This window comes from Mobula hypostoma, chromosome 2 (assembly GCF_963921235.1).
Source record: "Mobula hypostoma chromosome 2, sMobHyp1.1, whole genome shotgun sequence".
NCBI classification, from domain to species: domain Eukaryota; kingdom Metazoa; phylum Chordata; class Chondrichthyes; order Myliobatiformes; family Myliobatidae; genus Mobula; species Mobula hypostoma.
The window spans coordinates 143,723,378-143,744,827 of record NC_086098.1 but is presented as its reverse complement, the minus strand read 5'-3'; the positions used below and the strand labels follow the sequence as shown (position 1 = coordinate 143,744,827).

At 40.6% G+C, this 21,450-nt stretch overlaps 1 protein-coding gene across 1 annotated transcript in view; it reads right to left on the bottom strand.

Annotated features, from left to right (window-relative positions):
• LOC134342547 (prolyl endopeptidase-like) overlaps positions 1-21,450 on the bottom strand; it is a 182,915-nt gene that overhangs the window by 60,676 nt on the left and 100,789 nt on the right. Inside the window, exon 11 of the mRNA XM_063040827.1 lies at positions 13,871-14,007. Coding sequence (XP_062896897.1) covers positions 13,871-14,007 — 137 coding nt within the window. The remainder of the gene's footprint in view (positions 1-13,870; positions 14,008-21,450) is intronic.

The window sequence follows — 21,450 nt, the reverse complement described above, 5'->3', positions numbered from 1 at the left end:
AGCAGCTATTTTGTTGGCAATAATATAGCCGGCCTTGACAGCTCCATCATGAGTCTCTCGACTTTTGGTGAAAACGGATGGCTGTTTTTTCAGAGATGCTTCAAGCTCGTTTACCTTTAGCGTTCGGAGTTGTCCTGCGTACTTGTCATATTTTTCTCCGTGTGACGTCTCAGTGTCGTTTGATATGTACTCTTTTGCCACAGCCATTTGTTGCGAGCATATCAGACACACAGGTCTGCAGTTGACCTCACAGAAGGAAAAACAATCTTTCCAATTATTGTTGAATATCCAACCTTCGATGTCAACTTTTCTTTTCTTGGAAAGCATTTTGAACCACAGCAGCAAACAGTCTCAGCCTTGCTACAGGTGTTACCTACCTGAGTACTCTGTGTGTTTATACTGTGTCTGACGACAAAAGTGGGGCTCTAGTGGTCTTCAGTGCAGGGGTGGTAGGCGCTTATACACAGTGGGTGGTTAACTGCCGCCTATTGTTTTCTAAGCACACACAACAAGCTGCTGGCACAGCAGGCGGTGGGAGAGAGAGCGGCTGCCGTACAGATACATAATAAATGGTCGCGAATATACTTTTTTTTCCCCCAAATCATCCTGCTGGCCGGTAGTTTGACACTCCTGATTTATATGATTAAATACAACTATTTAAAAGTCGAATACATTCATTATTTAGCATGAACAAAAACTATGCCAATCAGAGGTTATAAATAACTTGAACAGAAAGAGGCACAAGACTTGTCTTAAAATGCTATTTTACTATAGTCAATTATTATGTTCATGAAATTTGGCTACAAAATTTGGATATAGGCTTAAATTTTATCAACAAATGATAGCAAGATTGTTACACAGGTAACTTTGAGCATAACTAAAATAGTACTGGGAAAACTACAATCAGGGTTGTGGCTTTCACTCAGTTCAGTGTGTATACAGCACTTAGTACACTGAACATAGAAATCTACAGCACATTACAGGCCCTTCGGTCCACAGTGTTGTGCTGACCAGGTAACCTACTCCAGAAACTGCCTAGAATTACCCTACCGCATAGCTGTTTATTTTTCTAAGCTCCACACCTATCTAAGAATCTCTTAAAAGACCCTATTGTATCCGCTTCCACCACTGTCACTGGCAGTGCATTCCGGGCACCCCCACCACACTCTGTGTGAAAAACTTACCCCTGACATCCCCCTTGTATCTACTTCCATGCATCTTAAAACTATGTCTCCTCATGTTACACATTTCAGCCCTGGGAAAAAGCCTCTGGCTATCCACATGATCAATGCCTCTCATCACCTTATACACCTCTTTCAGGTCACCTCTCATCCTTCGTCGCTCCAAGGAGAAAAGGCCAAGTTCACTCAATCTATTCTCATAAGGCGTCCTCTCCAATCCAGGCAACATCCTTGTAAATCTCCTCTGTACCCTCTCCATAGCATCCACATCCTTCTTGTAGTGAGGTGACCAGAACTGAGCACAGTACTCCAACTGGGGTCCAACCAGGGGCTTGTATAGCTGTAACATTACCTTACAGCTCTTGAACTCAATCCCATGGTTGATGAAGGCCAACATACCATACACCTTCAGTATGTGCAGCAGCTTTGAGTGTCCTATGGACACGGACTCCCAAGATCTCTCTGATCCTCCACACTGCCACGAGTCTTACCATTAAACTATATTGTCTTCAATTTTTACTTACCAAAATAACCACTTCACACTTATCAAGAGTTGAACCCTACCTGCCACTTCTCAGCCCAGTTCTGCATTCTATCAAGGTCCCACCGTAACCTCTGACAACCCTCTGGACTATCCACAGTACCCCCAACCTTTGTGTCATCAGCAAACTTACTAGTCCACCCTTCTACTTCTTCATCCAGGTCACTTATAAAGATCACAAAGAGGAGGGGTCCCAGACAGATCCCTGTGGAACACTTAGAACTTATTCACTCCAATTCTGCTGATACTTTAAATGAATTTTCTATTATTATTTTTAACTTGTCTACATCAATGTTTCTAGTTTCATTTTCATGATGTAGAATAAATACAAAATGTTAATCTCCTTTTCTCTATGAATACTTTATCTGCAGTTCTACACTCCAAATTCACTTCCACTGCAGTCAAGTCTTTAAGTGAAAGTATATTTTATATTCTTTATTAATGTAAGAGCCATGTATATATTTTCTGTCTGTATTGTATTTTGTGTTGTGCATTTATTATGGGTAATACATCCTAAGGGTTGGGCATAGTAGAAGCAAATGAGTATAATTGCATATTGAGTCCTAATGAAGGGTCTTGGCCCAAGACGCCAACTGTTTACTCTTTTCCATAGATACTGCCTGGCCTGCTGAGTTCCTCCAGCATTTTGTGTGTGTTGCTTGGATTTCCAGCATCTGCAGATTTTCTATTGTTTGTGATGGTTACATATTCATAATTGTGGTTAGTTTAGTTAGAGCCGGGGAGCATGCCGGGGGTGATATTTTTTGTTGGACTGCTAGTTACGATTGATTATGCTAATTGCAAATTTAGTATGACCGCTTAGAACAGGGGTCCCCAACCTTTTTTGCACCGCGGACCGGTTTATTATTGACAATATTCTTGTGGACCGGCCGACTGGGGGGGGGTGGGGTGTTCAAGTAGGGTTAAACTCATGTCTTTTACAGTTAGGGTTGCCAACTTTCTCACTCCCAAATCAGGGACAAAAGCAGCAGTCAAATCCTGGGACACTTTACCCCAGGAAATACTACCATGACCATGAAGCCTTGCGCGGGCACCTGTGTGCGCATGCGTGATGTGCGCATACGCGTACGTACCAAATTTTCCCCCCCACAAGTCGGTTTTCCCTTCATTTTCCCGACTATACTGTACATATATTATTTCTACTTTATACAGGCTGTGTATTTATCATATCATTCCTGCTTTTACTATATGTTAGCGTTATTTATTTTCGGTTTTATGTGTTATTTGGTATGATTTGGTAGGTTATTTTTTGGGTCTGGGAATGCTCAAAAATTTTTCCCATATAAATTAATGGTAATTGCTTCTTTGTTTCACACCATTTCGGCACGAAAGGTTTCATAGGAACGCTCTACCTTAGCGGGTGAAATACGGGACAAACCAATTTAGCCTAATATACGGGATGTCCCAGCAAATCTGGGACAGTTGGCAACCCAATGTTCAAGTTCAACAGTGCGTGACAGGGAATGAGGAAAAGGTGCAGCTGACTCATATCGTTTCCTCACGGCCCGGTAGCACATGCTTTGCAGCCCGGTGGTTGGGGACCGCTGGCTTAGTACACTAACTGGAATGCTAATTTCACTATATAGCTGATTTAGTTTCGTTAGTTTTAATCGCTATAAGATTGTTTGTCTTTGCTGGTTTTGTAATAAAGGATTGAACATACTTTGTTTTTGGTTTGGAAATTCATAATTTTGGAAGCGCATCATGCAGTGTCAACCCCCGTACTCAGTCTCTGAGCAGTTTTAGTTTGGTTTCAAGTAATCACATTTTGTCATCAAAAAAAAAGTTATACCAAATAAACACCAGTCTACGGCATAGTCTACGGCCTGTTGGCAAAATTGGAACTGAGAAGCCAGAGGGCTTGCAGCAAGTAATGTCCTTTTGTGGATTCATGCTGTGTGTTTGTGGTTTGAACAGTTTTGAATGGTCAGTGCTGCTTGTCCATTGGGGAACATTGCTTGATTGTGTGGTGTTTGCTTTGTTTTATTGAAGTGATGAAATATTCTGGTTGCCGATGTTTGAATTTGAAGGGTGTTTTGTTCGGTCTGGTTTAAGTTCTATGCTTTGAATGCGCGGACAGTTTATTGTTGACTACATTTATTGAAACGGAATATTGCTGGTGCTACGGACAAACAAAGAGTCAAAGAGTTAATTGCAAGTGGCGCAATAAGGAGAAAGTAATGAGTGAATTGAAGCATGAAACTGACGCCAGTGAACCTTACATTGGGGCTGGCAGAAGAGAAGTTAAACTTACTTCAATAAGCTTTAGCAGGTAGAATCAAAAGTCTTCAAAATAAATAAAAAACAAATATGAACAAAATTAAAAGTTTAATACCATCAATTAAGGATCTTATGGGAAATAAGGAAAATGCCTCATCTTGAGGATCTGACTAGTCTCTGTGAAGCTGTTGCTAAGCAACATCACATGATGTTGTCATTACTTCCCAAGGTCGGACAAGACGAACAGAACCAGGTGCTTTACAAACACTGGATGTCTTAGTAATGCATTCATAAGGGTTATTATACAACAGTTGACCCAAACATGTACCATTGAAGGTCATGTTGCTGAAACAAGTGAATACGAGTTTCATTTTCCATCAGACAATGTTTCTCAAATTCCAAAGCTGTTTTGAATATGTATATAGCAGAGGTCCCACAGGATGACGTAAACCTGAGTGATAGTCTGTCAAATGTCAACACTTAAAGTCCTGCTGCAGGCAGAGCATCTTCTGTATCTAATACCTCTTCTGCATGCATTAAAATAGAGGCTGATTTAGCTGCATTAATCACATGGCAACAATTACTGAAGGACAAGCATGCTCTGGAAGAGCAAGAGGAACAGTTATGGAAAAGGACGGAACAGCTTAAGTTGCAGGCAGAAATTGCTGCATAGGTAGCCGAAGTGTGCTGAGGGCTTTAAGTGAGGCGAGTGCTAAAAGTGCTCCAGTGGGACAGTCCTATGGTGTCAGTTCTCATATTGATAGGGCACAGAAGAAAACAAAAACATTCAATGTCGACCTTGATTCATTTGTTCCACAAATGTCTGTGAAACAAGAGCTAGACCCCCAAGGGGTAATTCAGGGTGTTTACTCTAAGCCTGCACTAATGAGGCATGCTCAACCTGTGTCATTTCCCACAGCGTGAAGTGCTCATGGGGACATTCACTTACAGCATGGAAACACTTGATTCAGGCAATAGATATCAAAATAGTATCATTGATATCATGAGGAAGCAAAATGAAATAACAACCTTATTGCTATAACAGCAATGCATTTCATCTTTGCCTAAAAGAGAGATTCAAATCTTTGACAGAGATTTATTTTTAGTACCGTGCATTCATGAGGGCTTTTGAAAATAGCGTTGAAGGCAAGACTGACAGCTATGGCGACTTAACAGTAGACTAGGGATCACCATAGAGTCAGAAGTTGCCAGCATGATGATCCCAAGGAAGGATATCCTAAAGGCTAAGGCTACACTACAGGAACATTTTGTAATGAACAGAAAATTGCATTTGCCTGCATGCAAAAGCTTCTTTCAAAACTGAAGATGTGAAAGCTCTTCAAGACTACAGTCTTCATTAGTGACTATTGCAATGGCAGTACATACATGAACTGGACATGTCTGCTAATATGTTGATTGTCATAAACAAATTGCCCTATATGTTTAGGATTAAATGGAGAACAGTGGTGTGTGAACTGCAAGAGAAGCACAACCTTAAGACTACCTTTGGAAACATAGCTGACTTTAGTGAAAGGCAAGTAAAGATTGCTACACACCCAGTACTTGGGAATATACAGGATGCTACATCACCAGCAATAACCGAAGGATTGAACAAAACTAAGTCACAATTTCATTCTAAGGCTAAAGGAAACAACTTTGCCACTACTATGGCCACTGTGAAAAGTAAAGCTAAAAATGAACCTGGACCCAAGGGAAATGGTCCTGTCAGTCAAAAGTGTTTGTCTGTTCTGCGAGGATGAACATACACTGGACTCGTGCACTCAGCTGGAAAAAGGGGCTCATAGTGAGAAAATTGCCTTCCTAAACGAAAATGGTGCCTGCTTTGTTGTTTGTGTACAGGACACGTTAGCAAGCATTACAGGAAGTGTCTTTCATGCAAGGTATGCAGTGGCAAGCATCCCTGCGTACTTCATTTTCACTCTAATGAAAAGGGTGCAGAATCAAAACAAGCCGTAAAAGAATCAGACATGAGTGAGTGGGATCTATCGCCTTACAGGGGCTGGTGATCATGACCGTAAACTTCCCATAATTCCAGTACAAGTGAAGTCTAAGAAGGGTAACAAGACAGTGGTTACTTATGGTTTCCTGGATCAAGGAAGTACAGCAGTGTTCTGCACAGTGGGCCTTATGAACATGCTCAAACTCACAGGAAAAAGGACATGCAATCTCTTACGTACCATGGGCCAAGAGAAGATTGTTAGTAGCTACTCTGTTTCAGGATTGAAGAGGCTGCTGGCTTAGATGGTTGTGAACTACCAAACACCTATACACAGGAAGGTACGCCTGTCCACAGAGGGAACATTCCATGTCAGAGGGATCTCCAGGGATGGTCTCACCTGAAACATCTATTTGCCACAGATTGATTCAGAAATTGAGCTGCCGATTGGGATAAAGGTGCCTAAAGCATTGGAGCCGTTGCAAATAATTCACAGTATTAATGACGGACCGTATGCAATTAGAACAATGATAGGTTGGACTGTGAATAGACCACTGAAAGGAGACTACGGCGTTGGGAGAAATGGTGCATAGCCAGAGCTGATAGTTAACAGGATCTCAGTTTAAACTTGGATGAACTTTGGCAGCGGCAGCCCAAAGCAGCTTCCCTCAATGCAGTCAGGATGAACAACCTGGTGTGTCAAGAGAAGACCAGAAGTCATCGAGCTGGTTACAAATTCTGCAAAGCTGGTGGATGGCTACTACCAGATTGGTTTACCTTTGAGAAAGAAGGAGGTGAACATGCCAAATAACAGAATGTGCTCTAAGTCTGAGGAAGAGGTTTAAGAAGGATTTGTCACTTCACACTGACTACACAGTTTTCATGAAAGATGTCATCTCCAAAGGATGTGCCGAAAGAGGGCCAGCAGAGGACTTGGAACATAGAGATGGGAAAGTCTGGTATATTTCACACCATGGTGTTTATCACCCCAGAAAAGGGAACTTCATGTTACGTTTGACTGTACAGTGACTTTTAAGGGAATAGCACTTAATGCTCAGCATTTACAGAGACCAGATCATTACTAGTTCACTGATTGAGGCTATAACCAGATTCAGAAAAGAACCAGTGGTGATCATGGCAGATACTGAATCAATGTTTCATCATGTTAAAGTACCAGCGGAAGATGCTGTTGAGGTTTCTCTGGTGGCCTCAAGGTGACCTCAGTAAAGGAATGGTGGACTTTAGAACTTGGAGCAACTTAATGACCAAGCTGTGCCAATTTCGCTCTTAGGAAACACACAGAAGACAATGAAGAACAGTTCACCTGCGAGACAGTCGATAAAGATTTGCATTGCTTCTATGTTGCTGACTGCCTTGTGTCAGAGTCCTCTGAGAAAGAAGCAGTGTCTATCATGATCTTGTATCCATTTGTGCTAAAGGCAGTTGTTGACTCACAAAATGGATAAGCACCAGGCACAGTGTGCAAGCTGTGTTACCAGAAGAGCAAAGAGCCAAGTACATGAAGGATTTAGATTAAGATATTCCGTTGGTGGAGACAGTACTGGTCTAGTCAGTCTGATACTTTCAAGTTTTAAGATCATGGTCCAAGACAGACCACTTACCAGAAGGGAGATCCCCCTTCCATGACCTTTAAGGAATCTTGAGTCCAATGTCGCTATCCGTTAAGATGATCCTACAAGATCTATGCAAAAAAAGGCTTGGCTGGGATAACACTACACCAACATCAGTTGCTCATGAGTGGGCAAGCTGGCTGGAAAAAGTCTGCCAGTTGGAAAACTTCAAGGTTGTTAGATGTTTGAAATCCCTGGATTTTGGGGAAGTTATTGTTGCACAGTTATACCACTTTACAGACACAAGCCAAATCGGCTATGGAGCAGTGACCTGCTTATTGTTGCACAACACACTCTCAGGTGCACAGTGCTTTTATCATGAGAAAATCTAGGTTAGCTCCATTGAAGTAGGTTTCCATCCCCCATAGGGAGTTCATCACTGCTATGATAACAATGCTTTTGGACACATTGTGGAGTAAGGAGTTGCACATGTAGCTTTATGACTCAGTGTTTTGGACTGATAGCACTCCTGTGCTGAAATATAGCAAGAACAGAACTTCCAGGTTCCGAACCTTTGTTGCAAAAAGAGTTCGTGAAATTCTTAAGGTCTTATAAGCATCTCAATGGAGGTATGCAAAAATTTCAAGCAAACTGACAAATGTGGCACCCAGAGGGTTGAAGGTGAAAGCATTCCTGGAGAATGAGACATGGCTGTCAGGGTCTCAGTATCTTCTTCAGCCTGAAAGGGAATGGCCTATAAATCCTGATTATTCTGGAGAACTTCTGCTAGATGATCCAGAAGGCAAGAGGAGTGTTACAATGAATGCCATGCAGATTGAGCAGGAGGTGGACAGGGTAACATGTACAATCCATCACTTGTCATCTTGGACCTGTTTGAGGAAGACAGTGGCCTGGATTTTTAGATTTAAGAACCTGCTCTTGTTTCTTAGTCAGAAGAGGAAAGAAGTGAATATCGCTCTTGCTCAGTTGGACTTGGATGAAGAACAAGAGTATTCTTTGGAGAGAGAGAGATTGAGAAGGCTAAAGATCACATTGACTGAGGTTGCCTCCTGGTGGAAGAGTTTATAAAGATTGAAATGGAAACTGGGTTTTGCCAATGAAAGAGATGCATAGGAGTGGACTACTTTAGACCTATTGTGGTGATGAGCAGGAGTACAGTGAAGGGGTCATATTTACCTGTCTAGCTATATGAGCTGTTCACTTTGAAGTGGCATCTTCTTTGGACACAAATTCCTTTGTTAATGGAGGAACATTGTATCATTTCTTAATGTATGCATGCATTTCTAAATGACAATAAACAAGGGCTGAGTGTTCTCATAATCTAATGCACTTTGACACTTTATAGCAAAACTAAGACAAGTTCCTAAACTGCACTCTGATAATGTGACAAACTTTGTTGGAGCTAGGCATGAGTTGCAAGTAGCCACTGAGAAGTGGAATCATTCATGGATCAGTGATGTCCTTCTTCAGAAAGGAATTAAGTGGATTTTTAACTCCCTGGGAGGTTCACATTCTGGAGGAACATGGGAGAAATTGATCAGGTGTGTGCAAAGGGTCCTCAATGCCACCATGAAGGTACAGAATCTTGACAAAGGTTTTCACACAGTCCTTTGTGAAGCAGAGATTATTATCAATGGTCATCCAAATACTAAAGCAATGAGTTGGAAGCACCAACACTTGACCATCTGTTAGTTCTCACCATCCTTACACCCAGAAGAGTTCCAAAATGAAGACATGTATGATCATTGAAGATGGAAGTAGGTCTAATATACTACGTCAAACTTGTTTTGGAAACTTTGGGTCAAGGAGTATTTACTGCAGCTACAGAAATATCAAGAATGGTCAGGTATAAAACACAATTTCCTCCCAGGAGAGGCTGTGCTTATAGTTGACAACACAGCACCTCGAAACTCACTGATTATGTGAAAAGTGACTCAAGTCTTTCCAGACAGAAGAGGATTTGTGCGACAGGTGGGCATCAAGACCAAGATCAGCTGTCTGGATAGGCCTATAACCAAGACCTGTCTTCTACAGGAGGCAGAGTGTTGAAAAGCTACAGGTTTAGAAGACTCATGACTTTGACTTGACAGGGTGTTGGTAAAAATCACTCTGTACTGGGCTAAATCCTGGTAACCTCTGGCCAAGATGACTGTTACATGTCTTGAGTGGAAGAAGAAAGAAGAGAGGGGACATTTATATAAATATTAAGATGTTTATCCCTGAAGATTTTGTGTCCCCTATTTTAGTAGTATGCAGTTGTAATTATCATAGTGTAATAAATAGGGGCTGAGATGTAGGAGCCATGTATCTATTTTCTGTCTGTCGGTATTGAATTCTGTGTTGAATGGTTATTATGGGTAATTTGTCATGTGATAGAAGCAAATGAGAAAAGATACGTATTCATGCTTCGTCTTTAGGCAAGTTTAGTCTAGTTAGAACCAGGGAGTGGGCTGGGGGGTGATATATTTATCTTGACCGCTAGTTACGTTTAATTACACTAATTTAGCTGAAACACTTTGTTACACTAACTGGAATGTTAATTTCACTAATTTTAGTTTCATAAGTTTAAATCGCCATAAGATTGTTCATCGTCGCTGGTTTCGTAATAAAGGATCGAATGTACTTTTTTGATTTGGAAGTTTGTTATTTTGGAAGAGCATCATACATTTTCAACCCCCTGTACTCAGACTTTGTGTGGTTTTGGTTTGTTTCCAAGTAACTGCTATAATTAAATTTGTAAAATAATTAATCCAGTTAATTATATTGAGAATACAAAATGAAATATGGGGTTAAGTACAAAATAAATGATTACATTCACATTCAGAATAATATACAGCGCTTCAAAAATATATTTTACACCTGATCTGAAAAAGGAAGTTTTGTAGAAAAATTTCAGATCGGATTATTATTCAAGGTCAACCTATACTTTCTTGATAGATTCTGATTACATTTAAACATGACTGGTTATAAACCTTAAATACTGGAACAAAAGCAGATTTCACCAATTTATCGTTACTTTATTTAGCATTATATGTTTGTTTCTGCGATAGTTTGCTTCATCATATGCTGAGTTATAAAAAGATGCTATTCTCCATAGAATACTTTTCTTCTAAAAACAAGTTAGCAGGGACATTGTCTTTCATAACAAATTAAACTGTATGCAAGTCAGCCAATCAAAAAACTCAAGGGAAAAATATAACCTCTCTTCCTTTTTTGCTATGCTGATTTAACATACAGCACATTGTAGCAATCAAGTTCAGTTCCTTTGGGACAAGATGTAAATTTTGACATTTTTGTCACTTGTCTACCCATAATGCTTTCCTCTTTCAACTATGGAACCAAGAAAGGGATTTTTGGATATACCGATTAGAAATAAAACATCTGTAAGACCCCTTGGACTATTTCTAAAATCAACTAATTACATTTGCAATGGAGACTATTACAAGTATAGGATCTTGCTTGGTGTACCAACACTACTTCCTCACATAAAAAGTATGAATAATGTGTTAATTCATTAAGAGCTTTGAGGATTAAATCTGAATTGCTGATATTCTGAAACACAAATGTAGTAGCAAAATTAAAAACAATTGCAATTGTGCAAGTTGATAACTTCTAGCCAGTGGTTAGATCCAAGATCTCCAAAAGAACTGTTCAACAAGTTATTTAAAGGTGTATACCAGGGTTTACAAAATGATACCAAGCAGCTTGAATATATGCGTCTGCTAACAGAGGGTGGTGGGGTAGAGATACATCTACCAAAGGAGGTGCAAGGTACTCCTTCCCTCTGCCATTGTGCAGGTCATCCTTGGGCAAGGTGTAACACCAGCTTAGCCCCTGACCACCGCTCCCCAAATCAGGGTCACATGAAGCCATGGGAGCAGGCGCTGGTTTGGTCGTATGAGTAGCTGGTACATATCACAAGTCCTGGTTATGTGGCCACTGACGCCAGGCAGACAATCTCTGAAGAGTATTGATAATAGCTGGGGTCACTCATCTTGTAAAGACACTGCACAGAGAGAAGGCAATGACAAACAACTTCTGTGGAAAAATTTGCTAAGAACAATCACGATCGCGGAAAGACCATGAAAGCCCACATCATGCGACATGGCACATAATGAATGAACAAGCTAACAGAGGAAAACTGATAAATCAGAAATTAAGAAATGAAAACTAGAGCACATCTGGTATTAAACAGGCAATAATGATTACTTAATGAACTGCAAATAAGTTCAATATTCAAGCAATTTTCAAATTGATCAAAGACTACTAATAATAAATGTTTGTTAATATATAATAGATAAGTTTAAGTTCTACTGCAATTAAAATTAAATATCACGGTAATATAGGCAATTGCTTTCAACTTGCATGCTGAAACACAATAAAAATGTGTTGACATTAGAATGGTATTATAGTTTGGCGATGAGCCAGACCATCCTGGATCGATGCAAGCATCTTCTGTGCATTACTTCAGAAGTAATCATTTTCAGAAATAGTGCACAGTACCTATAGTGTGTGACAGTCACTTAGACATGGATATTTACATAAAAGCTTTTTAAATGACTGAAGCAACAGGCACCCCAAAATACATGTTTATTTAGCAGTGCACTTTCAATACTAGCTATATTGGAAATTGAAGGTAAATAGTCCTCTGCACTCTTTACAACCTTATGCAGCAGTGAGAAAATGGAACTTGGGACAACAAGATAAAAAGAATGGATTTAATGGGATCAAAATACAAAAAATAAACATAAAAGAAAGAGGCTCAGAGGGAGTAACCTGGAAGAAAATGAAAAACTGAAAACATTTTTAAAACATGAGGGGAATAATATTACAAATAAATAGGTTTTAAAGGGCAACACACACAAAAAGCTGGAGGAACTCAGATCAGGCAGGATCAATGGAAATTAATAAACAGTCAACTCAGGCCGAGACCCTTCTTCAGGACTGGCAAGGAAGGGGGAAGGTGACAAAATAAACATCTGAGGGGGAGGGGAAGGAGGACTAACTAGAAGATAGTGAAGCCAGGTGAGTGGAAAAAGTAAAGGGCTGGAGAAGAAGGAATATCATAGGAGAGGAGAGTGGACCATGGGAGAAAGGGAAGAAGACGGGGAATCATAGGCAGGTGATAAGCAGGTTGGGAATAGAAGAAACATAGAAAACCTACAGCACAATACAGGCCCTTCGGCCCACAAAGCTGTGCCAAACAAGAGAAGAGGGAAGGAGGAAGGAATTATCTTTTTACCGGAAGGAGAAAATGTTTTGCCATCAGATTGGAGGCTACCCAGACGGAATACGACGAGTCGCTCTTCCACCTCAAGAGTGGCCTTATCGTAGCAAAAGAGGGCACTCTGAGTATTAAAGGGGATTGCACTGCTCTAAAATTTAACAATTTTACAATATTTACATTAGGCATTTCATAGTCAATAATTATATCATTAAGTCTATGGCATAAAGAAGCAAGAATAGGCTATTCAGTCCCTCAGTTGTATCAATTAGAAAACGTCTGACATGCTCTTCAAATTTATCTGCTCTTATTCCATAAATCTTATTAGCTCAGTTTTGAAATTTTCATTTAGCTACGCCTCAGAATTTTTTTGGGAAGTGTTCCACTTTTTAGCACGATTTTGTGTGAAGAATGACTTTTTGATATTATCCCCAAACTGCCAGATTTATAAACGTGAGTGATTCTGCGGACATTGGAAAATCCGAACAACGCACAAAATGCTGGAGGAACTCAAGTCAGGCAGCATTTTTGGAGAATAAACAGTGGCAGTTTGGGTCAAAACCCCTGATGAAGAATTTTTAAGGTTTTGTAATTGACAACAGACAAGATGCATCTTTGTATCCGAGATGGCTGATTCAAAATGAATCTTCAGATTTGAAATGAACTAATAGATAAAAATTAGAAAAACAAAGTTAATGCAAAATTACCAAATATCCTGTAAAAACAAAGAATAAGTCAACAACCAGACTAACATGTATTTGGTCAAAGTACATACAAAAATAAAACTTGGTACGTTAATTTTTACCTCTAATTCAAATTTACTAAAATGATTTCATAACACAGAAAAAGAAAAATCAAATACAATTCACAATAAAGTAATAAACTGTAAGTGTATTATCATTTAATGGCTTCATTGAGAGATTTACCTGAAAGCCTACTCCTCTTCACCTACTGATTTCCACGAATTTTCTCTTGATAGTAGTGCAAAATTTCATGCATCTCAATTATAGTACCATCAGACTAAAAGGAGCAGCTTCCTGCACAGCCCTCAAACCCATACTGAGCCAGTTTCCTTGACTCAATGATTAAAGCACAGGAGACCCGCTTGTACCCAGAAAAAGATTCATTACATACCTATAACTTGGTGTAAGTGATATATTGAAGCCTCCGTATCCATAAAGAAAAGCAGGGTGAGATTTATCAAGTTTTATCTGTTTTTTGTGGACAATAAACATGGGTATTAGAGTCCCATCTTTGCTTGGATAGAAGATCTGCATAGAAACAAAATGGCATTGTAAGTTTTGAATTTTGATTATAATTAAAATGCTCAATCTCAAAAGTAGACAGCACACTTTTATAATGTCTCTGAATTATTGGAGGTACTATTTTCTTTCTTTGTAGATCATACTTGCTGTTATTATAATAATTGAAAGACCACATAAAAGTTACATTAACATTCATTTTTTTTATCATCTCAAATGACTGAACCTATTAAATCTTACAGCATTCATTGAAGGTCTGCACAACAAGATTCAACCTCAAGAACAGGTCTCTTCAAATGTCTAAGTATTCAAGATTATCTAATGTACTTTTCTGTACACAAGTGTAAGGAAAATGAAATAATTGTTACTCTGGATCTAATGCAGCACAAAAACCCCACAAAAGATAAAGAACATACCAAAAACATACAATAAATATAAATACATAAAGTAGCATACTGCATATATATAGATTGACTGCATGTCCATAAATCGATGCTAGGCTGTACGTAAGATGACTGACGAGAAATAATAAAGTAGTGGTGGAGTTAGTGGGTGGAGGTGTTGATCAGTTTTACTGCTTGGAGAAAGTAACTGTTTTTAAGCCTGGTGGTCCTGGTGTGAATGCTGTGTAGCCTCCTCCCTTATTAGAGTGAGACAAATGGTTAATGAGCATAATGGGTGGGATCCTCCATGATGTTACTGACCTTTTTCTGGCACCTTTCTGAATATAACCAAACAAAGCCGATCAAGAAATACACACTGTATCAGTGGATTCGTGTGTGGGTCACTGTTCTGGATACCGCAATTATTATTCCAGGTAGAATTTTAAATGTATCCACTAGCCCAAACTGACAGTGTGTATCAACAATAAGTGATAAAATTATTCAGGTCAGACCACATCTATTGAAAGCAAACAAAATTATTGTTCCAGATCAAAGACCTTCATCGGAACGGGGAAAGAGGTGAAAAAATCTTGTTAAGCTAGTAAAAGTCATAAAAACAGTACATCTGGAAATCTAAAATAAAAACAGAAAATATTGGAAATATTCAGCAGGGCAGGCCTCAAGTGTGGGAAGAGAAGTGGAGTTAGTATTTCAGTTTGAAGACCCTTTATCACTTTTGTGGTTGGCATCCCCACAAAAAGAAAAAAAAAGATGAAAACAACTGAAATGATTGATATAATTTCAGAGGATCTGTCCTGAGTCCAACACGCAAGTACAATTATGCAGAAAGCATGGTAGCACCTCTACCTTCTTTGACTTTTGGAAAGATTCAGCATGTTACCCAAAACTTTGAGAAACTTCTATAGACGTGTGGTGGAGAGTACATTGACTGGTTGCATCACAGTCTGGTATGGAAACACTAATGCCCTTGTACGGAAAAGCATATATTGCCGAGTCCATCACGGGTAAAGTCCTCCCCACCATTGAGCACATGTACAAGGACTGCTATAGCAGGAAAACAGTATCCATCATCAAGGCCTCCCACCATCCAGGACATGCTCTCTTCTTACTGCTGCCATCAGGAAGGTGGTACAGGAGCCTTAGGACCTGCAGCACCATGTTGAGGAACAGTTATTACCACTCAACTCTCAGGTGCTTGAACCAAAGGGGATAACTTCATTCAACTTCACTCATTCCATCACAAAACTGTTCCCACTAAACACAACTCACTTTCAAGGACTATTCACCTCATTCTTGATATTTATTGCTTACTTTACTATTTTTTTTTTCTTTTTGTATTTGCACAGTTTGTCATCTTTTGCACACTGGACAAATGCCCAAGTTAGTGTGGGCTTTCACTGATTCTGTTATGGATGATATTCTATTATGAATTTATTGACTGTGCCCACAAGAAAATGAATCTCAGGGTTGTATATGGTGATATACATGTACCTTAATAATAAATTTACTTTGAACTTAGTTCAGTGTAGGCAGGATGGTTACAGTGGTTGAATGCTCCTTCGGTAACATGTGGGACTTTGGGGTACCTAGCAGTTGCACTGATGATTATATCTGCAGGAAGTCCACTCAACTTCAGCTCCTGATTGACAAGGTCAAGGAATTGGAGCAGGAGCTGGATTTACTCAGACCATCCGGGATGCTGAAAACCTCAGATGAAACTTTTACTGAGGTGGTCACGTCCAGAATGTAGGGTTCAGATAGTAGGCTGGTGACCACTAGGAGAAGTAAGGGGAGTAAGCAGTCAGTGCAGGGTTCCCCTGTGGCCATTCCCCTCAGCAACAAGTTTACTCCTTTGGATACTGGAGGGGGGGGGGGGTGGTGGATGACCTACCAAAACATAGCAGCAGCCAGACTAATGGCACTGTGGCCAACTCTGAGACTCAGCAGTGAAGGGTAAAGTCAGAGTGATAGTGATAGGAGACTTGATAGGGGGTTGGAGTGGAAATTTTATGGCCAGAAAAGAGATGCTGGGATGAAGAGTTGCCTCCCAGGTGCCAGGGTCCAAGATGTCTTAGAGCGGCTGCAGAAAATTCTCAAGGGAGAGAGTGAGCAGCAAGAGATTACGGTGCACATTGGCACCAATGACATAGGTAGAAATGGGGAAGAGGTATAGGGAGTTAGGGAAGAGGCTGACGAGCAAGACCTCCAAGGTAGTAACCTCTGGATTACTGCCAGTGCCATGTGCTAGACAGGGCAGGAATAGGATGACAGTACAGATGAATGAGTGGCTGAGGAACTGGTGCAGGGGCAGGGTTTCAGATTTTTGGATCATTGGAACAAATTCTGCAACAGAGATGATCTGTACAAGAGGGACAGGTTGCAGCTAAACTGGAGGGGAACCAATAACCCGGCCAGGAGGTTTACAAGTGCTATTCGGAAGGGTTTAATTCAGTTTGGCGGGGGTGGGAGATGGGGATCAGAGCACCAGGTCAGAAAGTGGAGGGATGGACAGGAAGGTAAATGTCAGGACCAGTCAAAACAGGCAGGAGCAAAAAACTAAATACGATTGGACAGATACTTTTAAGTATGTGTATTTTAATACAAGGAACATTATGGGTAAAGGTGATGAACTTTGAGTCCTGCCAAAGAGTTTCGGCCTGAATCATTTACAATACTCTTTCCATAGATGCTACCTGGCCTGCTGAGTTCCTCCAGCATTTTGTGGGTATTGCTTGGGTTTCCAGCGTCTGCAGATTTTCTTTTCTTTAAAAACTTTGAACATGGATCAGAACATGGAAACATGATATTGTGGCCTTTACAGAGACTGGCCAGGCGATCGATCTTTCAGTGGATGAGCCGTTATGAAACAGCAATCACAACTCAAGGTTTAAGATAGCTACAGATAAGGATAAGTATGGACCTTGCAGGAGAGTATTAAATAGAAGCAAATCTAATTACGAGACCATTAGGCAGGAACTAGGGAGAGTTAATTGGGATCAACTGTTTTTGGGCACGTCCACAACATGTGGAAGGTGTTTAAAAGACCTCCACAATGGAAGGGTATGGATATGGTGTAGACATAAGGGATTAGTTTAGTTAGTTATTTGACTATTAATTTATTCAGTATGGCACGACACTGAGGGCTGAAGGGCCTACTCCTGTGCTATACTGTTCTATTTTTTATATAGCCTCAGTAGATATGCTCTCAAGTCTGAGTACTGCCACGACATTTTCCCTGCTAAGCAATGCCACACTTTCCCCCTTAATCCCTCCTGCTCTATCACATCTAAAATAACAAGACTTGGCAAAAGTCCTGCAGCTAGTGGAAGCTGCCCGTCCTGCACATCCCCCTACAACTAAGTCTCACCAATGGCACCAATGTCATAATCCATGCTCTAAGCTCAACCGCTTTTCCAGCAATACTCCTTGTATTGAAATAAACCACATTTTATGAGTAATTAATGCAGGAAACCAGGTAATTGCAAAGGGTTCACAATTTTTTCTTTGCAAATGTACATACACTTTCTGGAAGTCAATTGAACGAATTAATATTAATATCAAAGCCATCCGGCCTATTTCCATTTCAAGTACTTTCACATATGGTATTTATATCCTGACAAGATTTTAACAGGGGCAAGTACGGTCAGTAATAAACTAAGCTACTTTAGCACAGGTTTAGTAATCAGACTAACAATCCAAGAGAAATGGATGAACAATAAGCACAAATTCAATCACACAATGATACCTGGGAAATTTATGTTAAAATAGATAAAATATCCATTTAAGTAATAGGTAATTAAAAAGTTGCAGATAATTGTAAAAGTCCAACTATTTTCACAAAGGGAAAGAAAGCTCTCCATCCTTAGCTAGTTCTGCTGACATACAATTCAAGACACATTAATATTGGTAACTAACTGCATCATTATAGAGGCTACCATCTGTATTTTGAAGATTAATGTATCTTCATTGTTTTGAAGTTTGCTTGTAGTTTATTTGGACAATTATGCAAAGGCTAAAACAGATTTAAAAAAAGGCATGCTAAAAAAAGAAATGGATGAAGGTGAGAAGCTATAAGTACTTTACCCAGTACACGGGAATCTAAAACTAGAAGTCATAGACTTAAAAAGAACCCAAGTGGGTCTAATAACCCAGCAGGAAGGTTTGTTGATGCTGCACACTGGGGTATAAACTAGAGTCGCAGGGAGATAGGAATCAGAGTGTCAGAACAGTTAGTGGAGAGTTCATGGAGGCAGATGTTAGTGAAACCTCTGACAAAGTTAGGAATCAAAAAGTTGAGCATGGTGTGACTAGTGTCCTAAACTGCCTATATTTCAATGCAAAAAGTATCATAGGAAAGGCAGATAATAGTGCTGAAGATGAGGTAGCTGGTTTACAGAGACAATGTGTAGTGAGTAGAGGCTGTTGATAGGAGAAAATTGCAGTTAACAGGATGAGTTGTAATGTAAAAGGCGGACAAGATTGAAAAGGGTGAACGCACGACTGAATGCATGCAGTATATGGAATAAGGTAGATGAACTTGCAGCACAGTTGCAAATTGGCAGATATGATGTAGGCATCACTGCATCATGGCTGAGAGAAGATTACAGCTGGGAGCTTATGTCCAAGGATACACATTGTATTGAAAGGACAGGTAGGAAGGCATAGGTGGCATTGCTCTGTTGGTGAAAAATGAAATTAAACCATTAGAATGAGGTGACCTAGGGTCAGAAGGTGTTGAATCATTGTGGATAGAGCTAAGGAACTGCAAGGGTAAAAAGGACACTGATGGGAATTGTATATAGATCCAGAAACAGTAGTACGGATGTGATCTACAAATTACAATGGGAGATAGAAAATACCATAGTTACAGGGGACTTCAATACGCAAGTAGATTGGGAAAATCAGGTTGGTGCTGGATTCCACGAGGGGGATTTCTAGAGTGCCAACATGATGGTTTTTTTAGAGCAGCTCGTGGTAGAGCCCACTAGGTGATCAGCTATTCTAGACTGGGTGTTGTGCAATGAAACAGAATAGATTAGAGAGCTGAAGGTAAAAGAACCCTTCGGGGCAAGTGATCATAATATGACTAAATTCATCACGAATTTTGAGATGATATTGAAGCTGCTTATTAAGGATGAGGTCTCAGGGAACGTGGAGGCACATGATAAAATAGGTCACAGTCAGCATGGCTTCCTCAAGGGAAAATCTTGCCTGACAAACCTGTTTTAATTCTTTGAAGAAATAAAAAGCACGATAACAAAGGAGAATCAGTTGATGCTGTGTACTTGGATTTTCAGGAGGCCTTTGATAAGGTGCCACACATGAGGCTGCTTAACAAGCTACGAGCTCCATGATATTACAGAAAAGATTCTAGCATGGATAAAGCAGTGGCTGATTGGCAAGAAGCAAAGAGTGGGAATAAAGGGAGCCTTTTCTGGCTGGCTGTCAGTGACTAGTGGTGTTCCACAGGCATCTGTGTGAGACTGATTCTTTTTATGTTATATAGATAGATATTTTATTGATCCCAAAGGAAATTACAGTGTTAAAGTAGCAGCACAAGTGCACAGATATACAAATATTAGAAGAGAAGCAAACATAAAAAAAAATAAGTGACCACCAACAATCTAACAGGAGGGAGGTTATCACTTCCCCGGCTACAGGCTGACCCACTATATAGCCCAATGGCTGAGGGCAAGAATGATCTCATTTAGTGCTCTTTGGAGCAGCAGTTGTTTTAGTCTATTACTAAAAGTGTTTCTCTGTTCAGTCAAGGTGGCATGCAGAAGGTGAGAAACATTGTCCAGAATTGCCAGGATTGGTTATTTGTCCTACCACGACCTCCAGTGTGTCCAGTTTGACTCATGTTACAGAGCCAGCCTTTCTAATCAGTTTATTGAGCCTGTTGGCATCACTTGTGTTGATACCATCACCCCAGCACACCATCGCATAAAAAATTGTACTGGTGACAACAGATTGGTAGAACTTGTGAAGGAGAGTCTGGCACACTCCAAAGGACCTGTCTCCTGAAGAAGTAGAGGCAACTCTGGCCCTTCTTGTAGACAGCCTCTGTGTTGGTGCTCCACTAGAGCTTGTAATCCAGGTGCACCCCAGGTATTTGTAGGTCCTCAGCACATCTACATCCTCACCGTCAATAGTAACAGGAAACAGTGTGGGCTTAGTCTTCCTAAAGTCCATCACCACCTCCTTTGTCTTACTGATGTTGAGCTGCAGATGATTCAGCTTGCACCATTTGACAAAGTCTTCCACTGAGGCCCTGTATTCATCCTCACATCCTCCCTTTATACACTCAACTATTGCTAAGTCATCAGAGAATTTCTGCAGATGACCTGATTTATTGTTGTGTCCAAAGTCCGCCGTATACAGGGTAAACAGGAAGGGAGCCAATACAGTCCCTTGTGGGGCCCCAGTTCTGCTTATAGTCGTGTCTGTCACAGTTCTGAAGCCACACAAGCTGTGGTCTGCCAGTCAGGTAGTCCGTTATCCAGGACACAATGGAAATGACAACCTGTATTGAACGAAGCTTTTCCCCCAGGAATGAAGGCTGTTTGCTATTGAAGGCACTGGAGAAATCAAAAAACAAGATCCTCACAGTGCTGCCCTGATTATCCAAATGGGAGTAGGCTCTGTTCAGCAGGTAGATGGCAACATCATAGACTCCAATGTGCTCCTGGTAGGCAAACTGCAGGGGACCAAGGGCTGATCTGACTAGGCCCTGGGGGTGAGCCAGGACCAGCCACTCTAAGGTCTTCATGATGTGTGAGGTCAGGGCCACTGGACGGTTGTTGTTCAAGACTTTCAGATGGCCCTTCTTGACCACACATGATGTTTTCCTCATAGTTGGGACCCTTTCCAGGCTGAGACTCAGATTGACAATGCGCTGGAGAACTCCACACAGCTGCTCAGAACACTTTTTCAGGACCTTGGGGTTCACACCATCCAGTCCCAATGCTTTGCCGTCCCAAGGCCCTTCTTAGCTGCTCAGTAGTGAAGGTGAGTCCATAATCACCGGGGAGTTGGTGGAAGATGG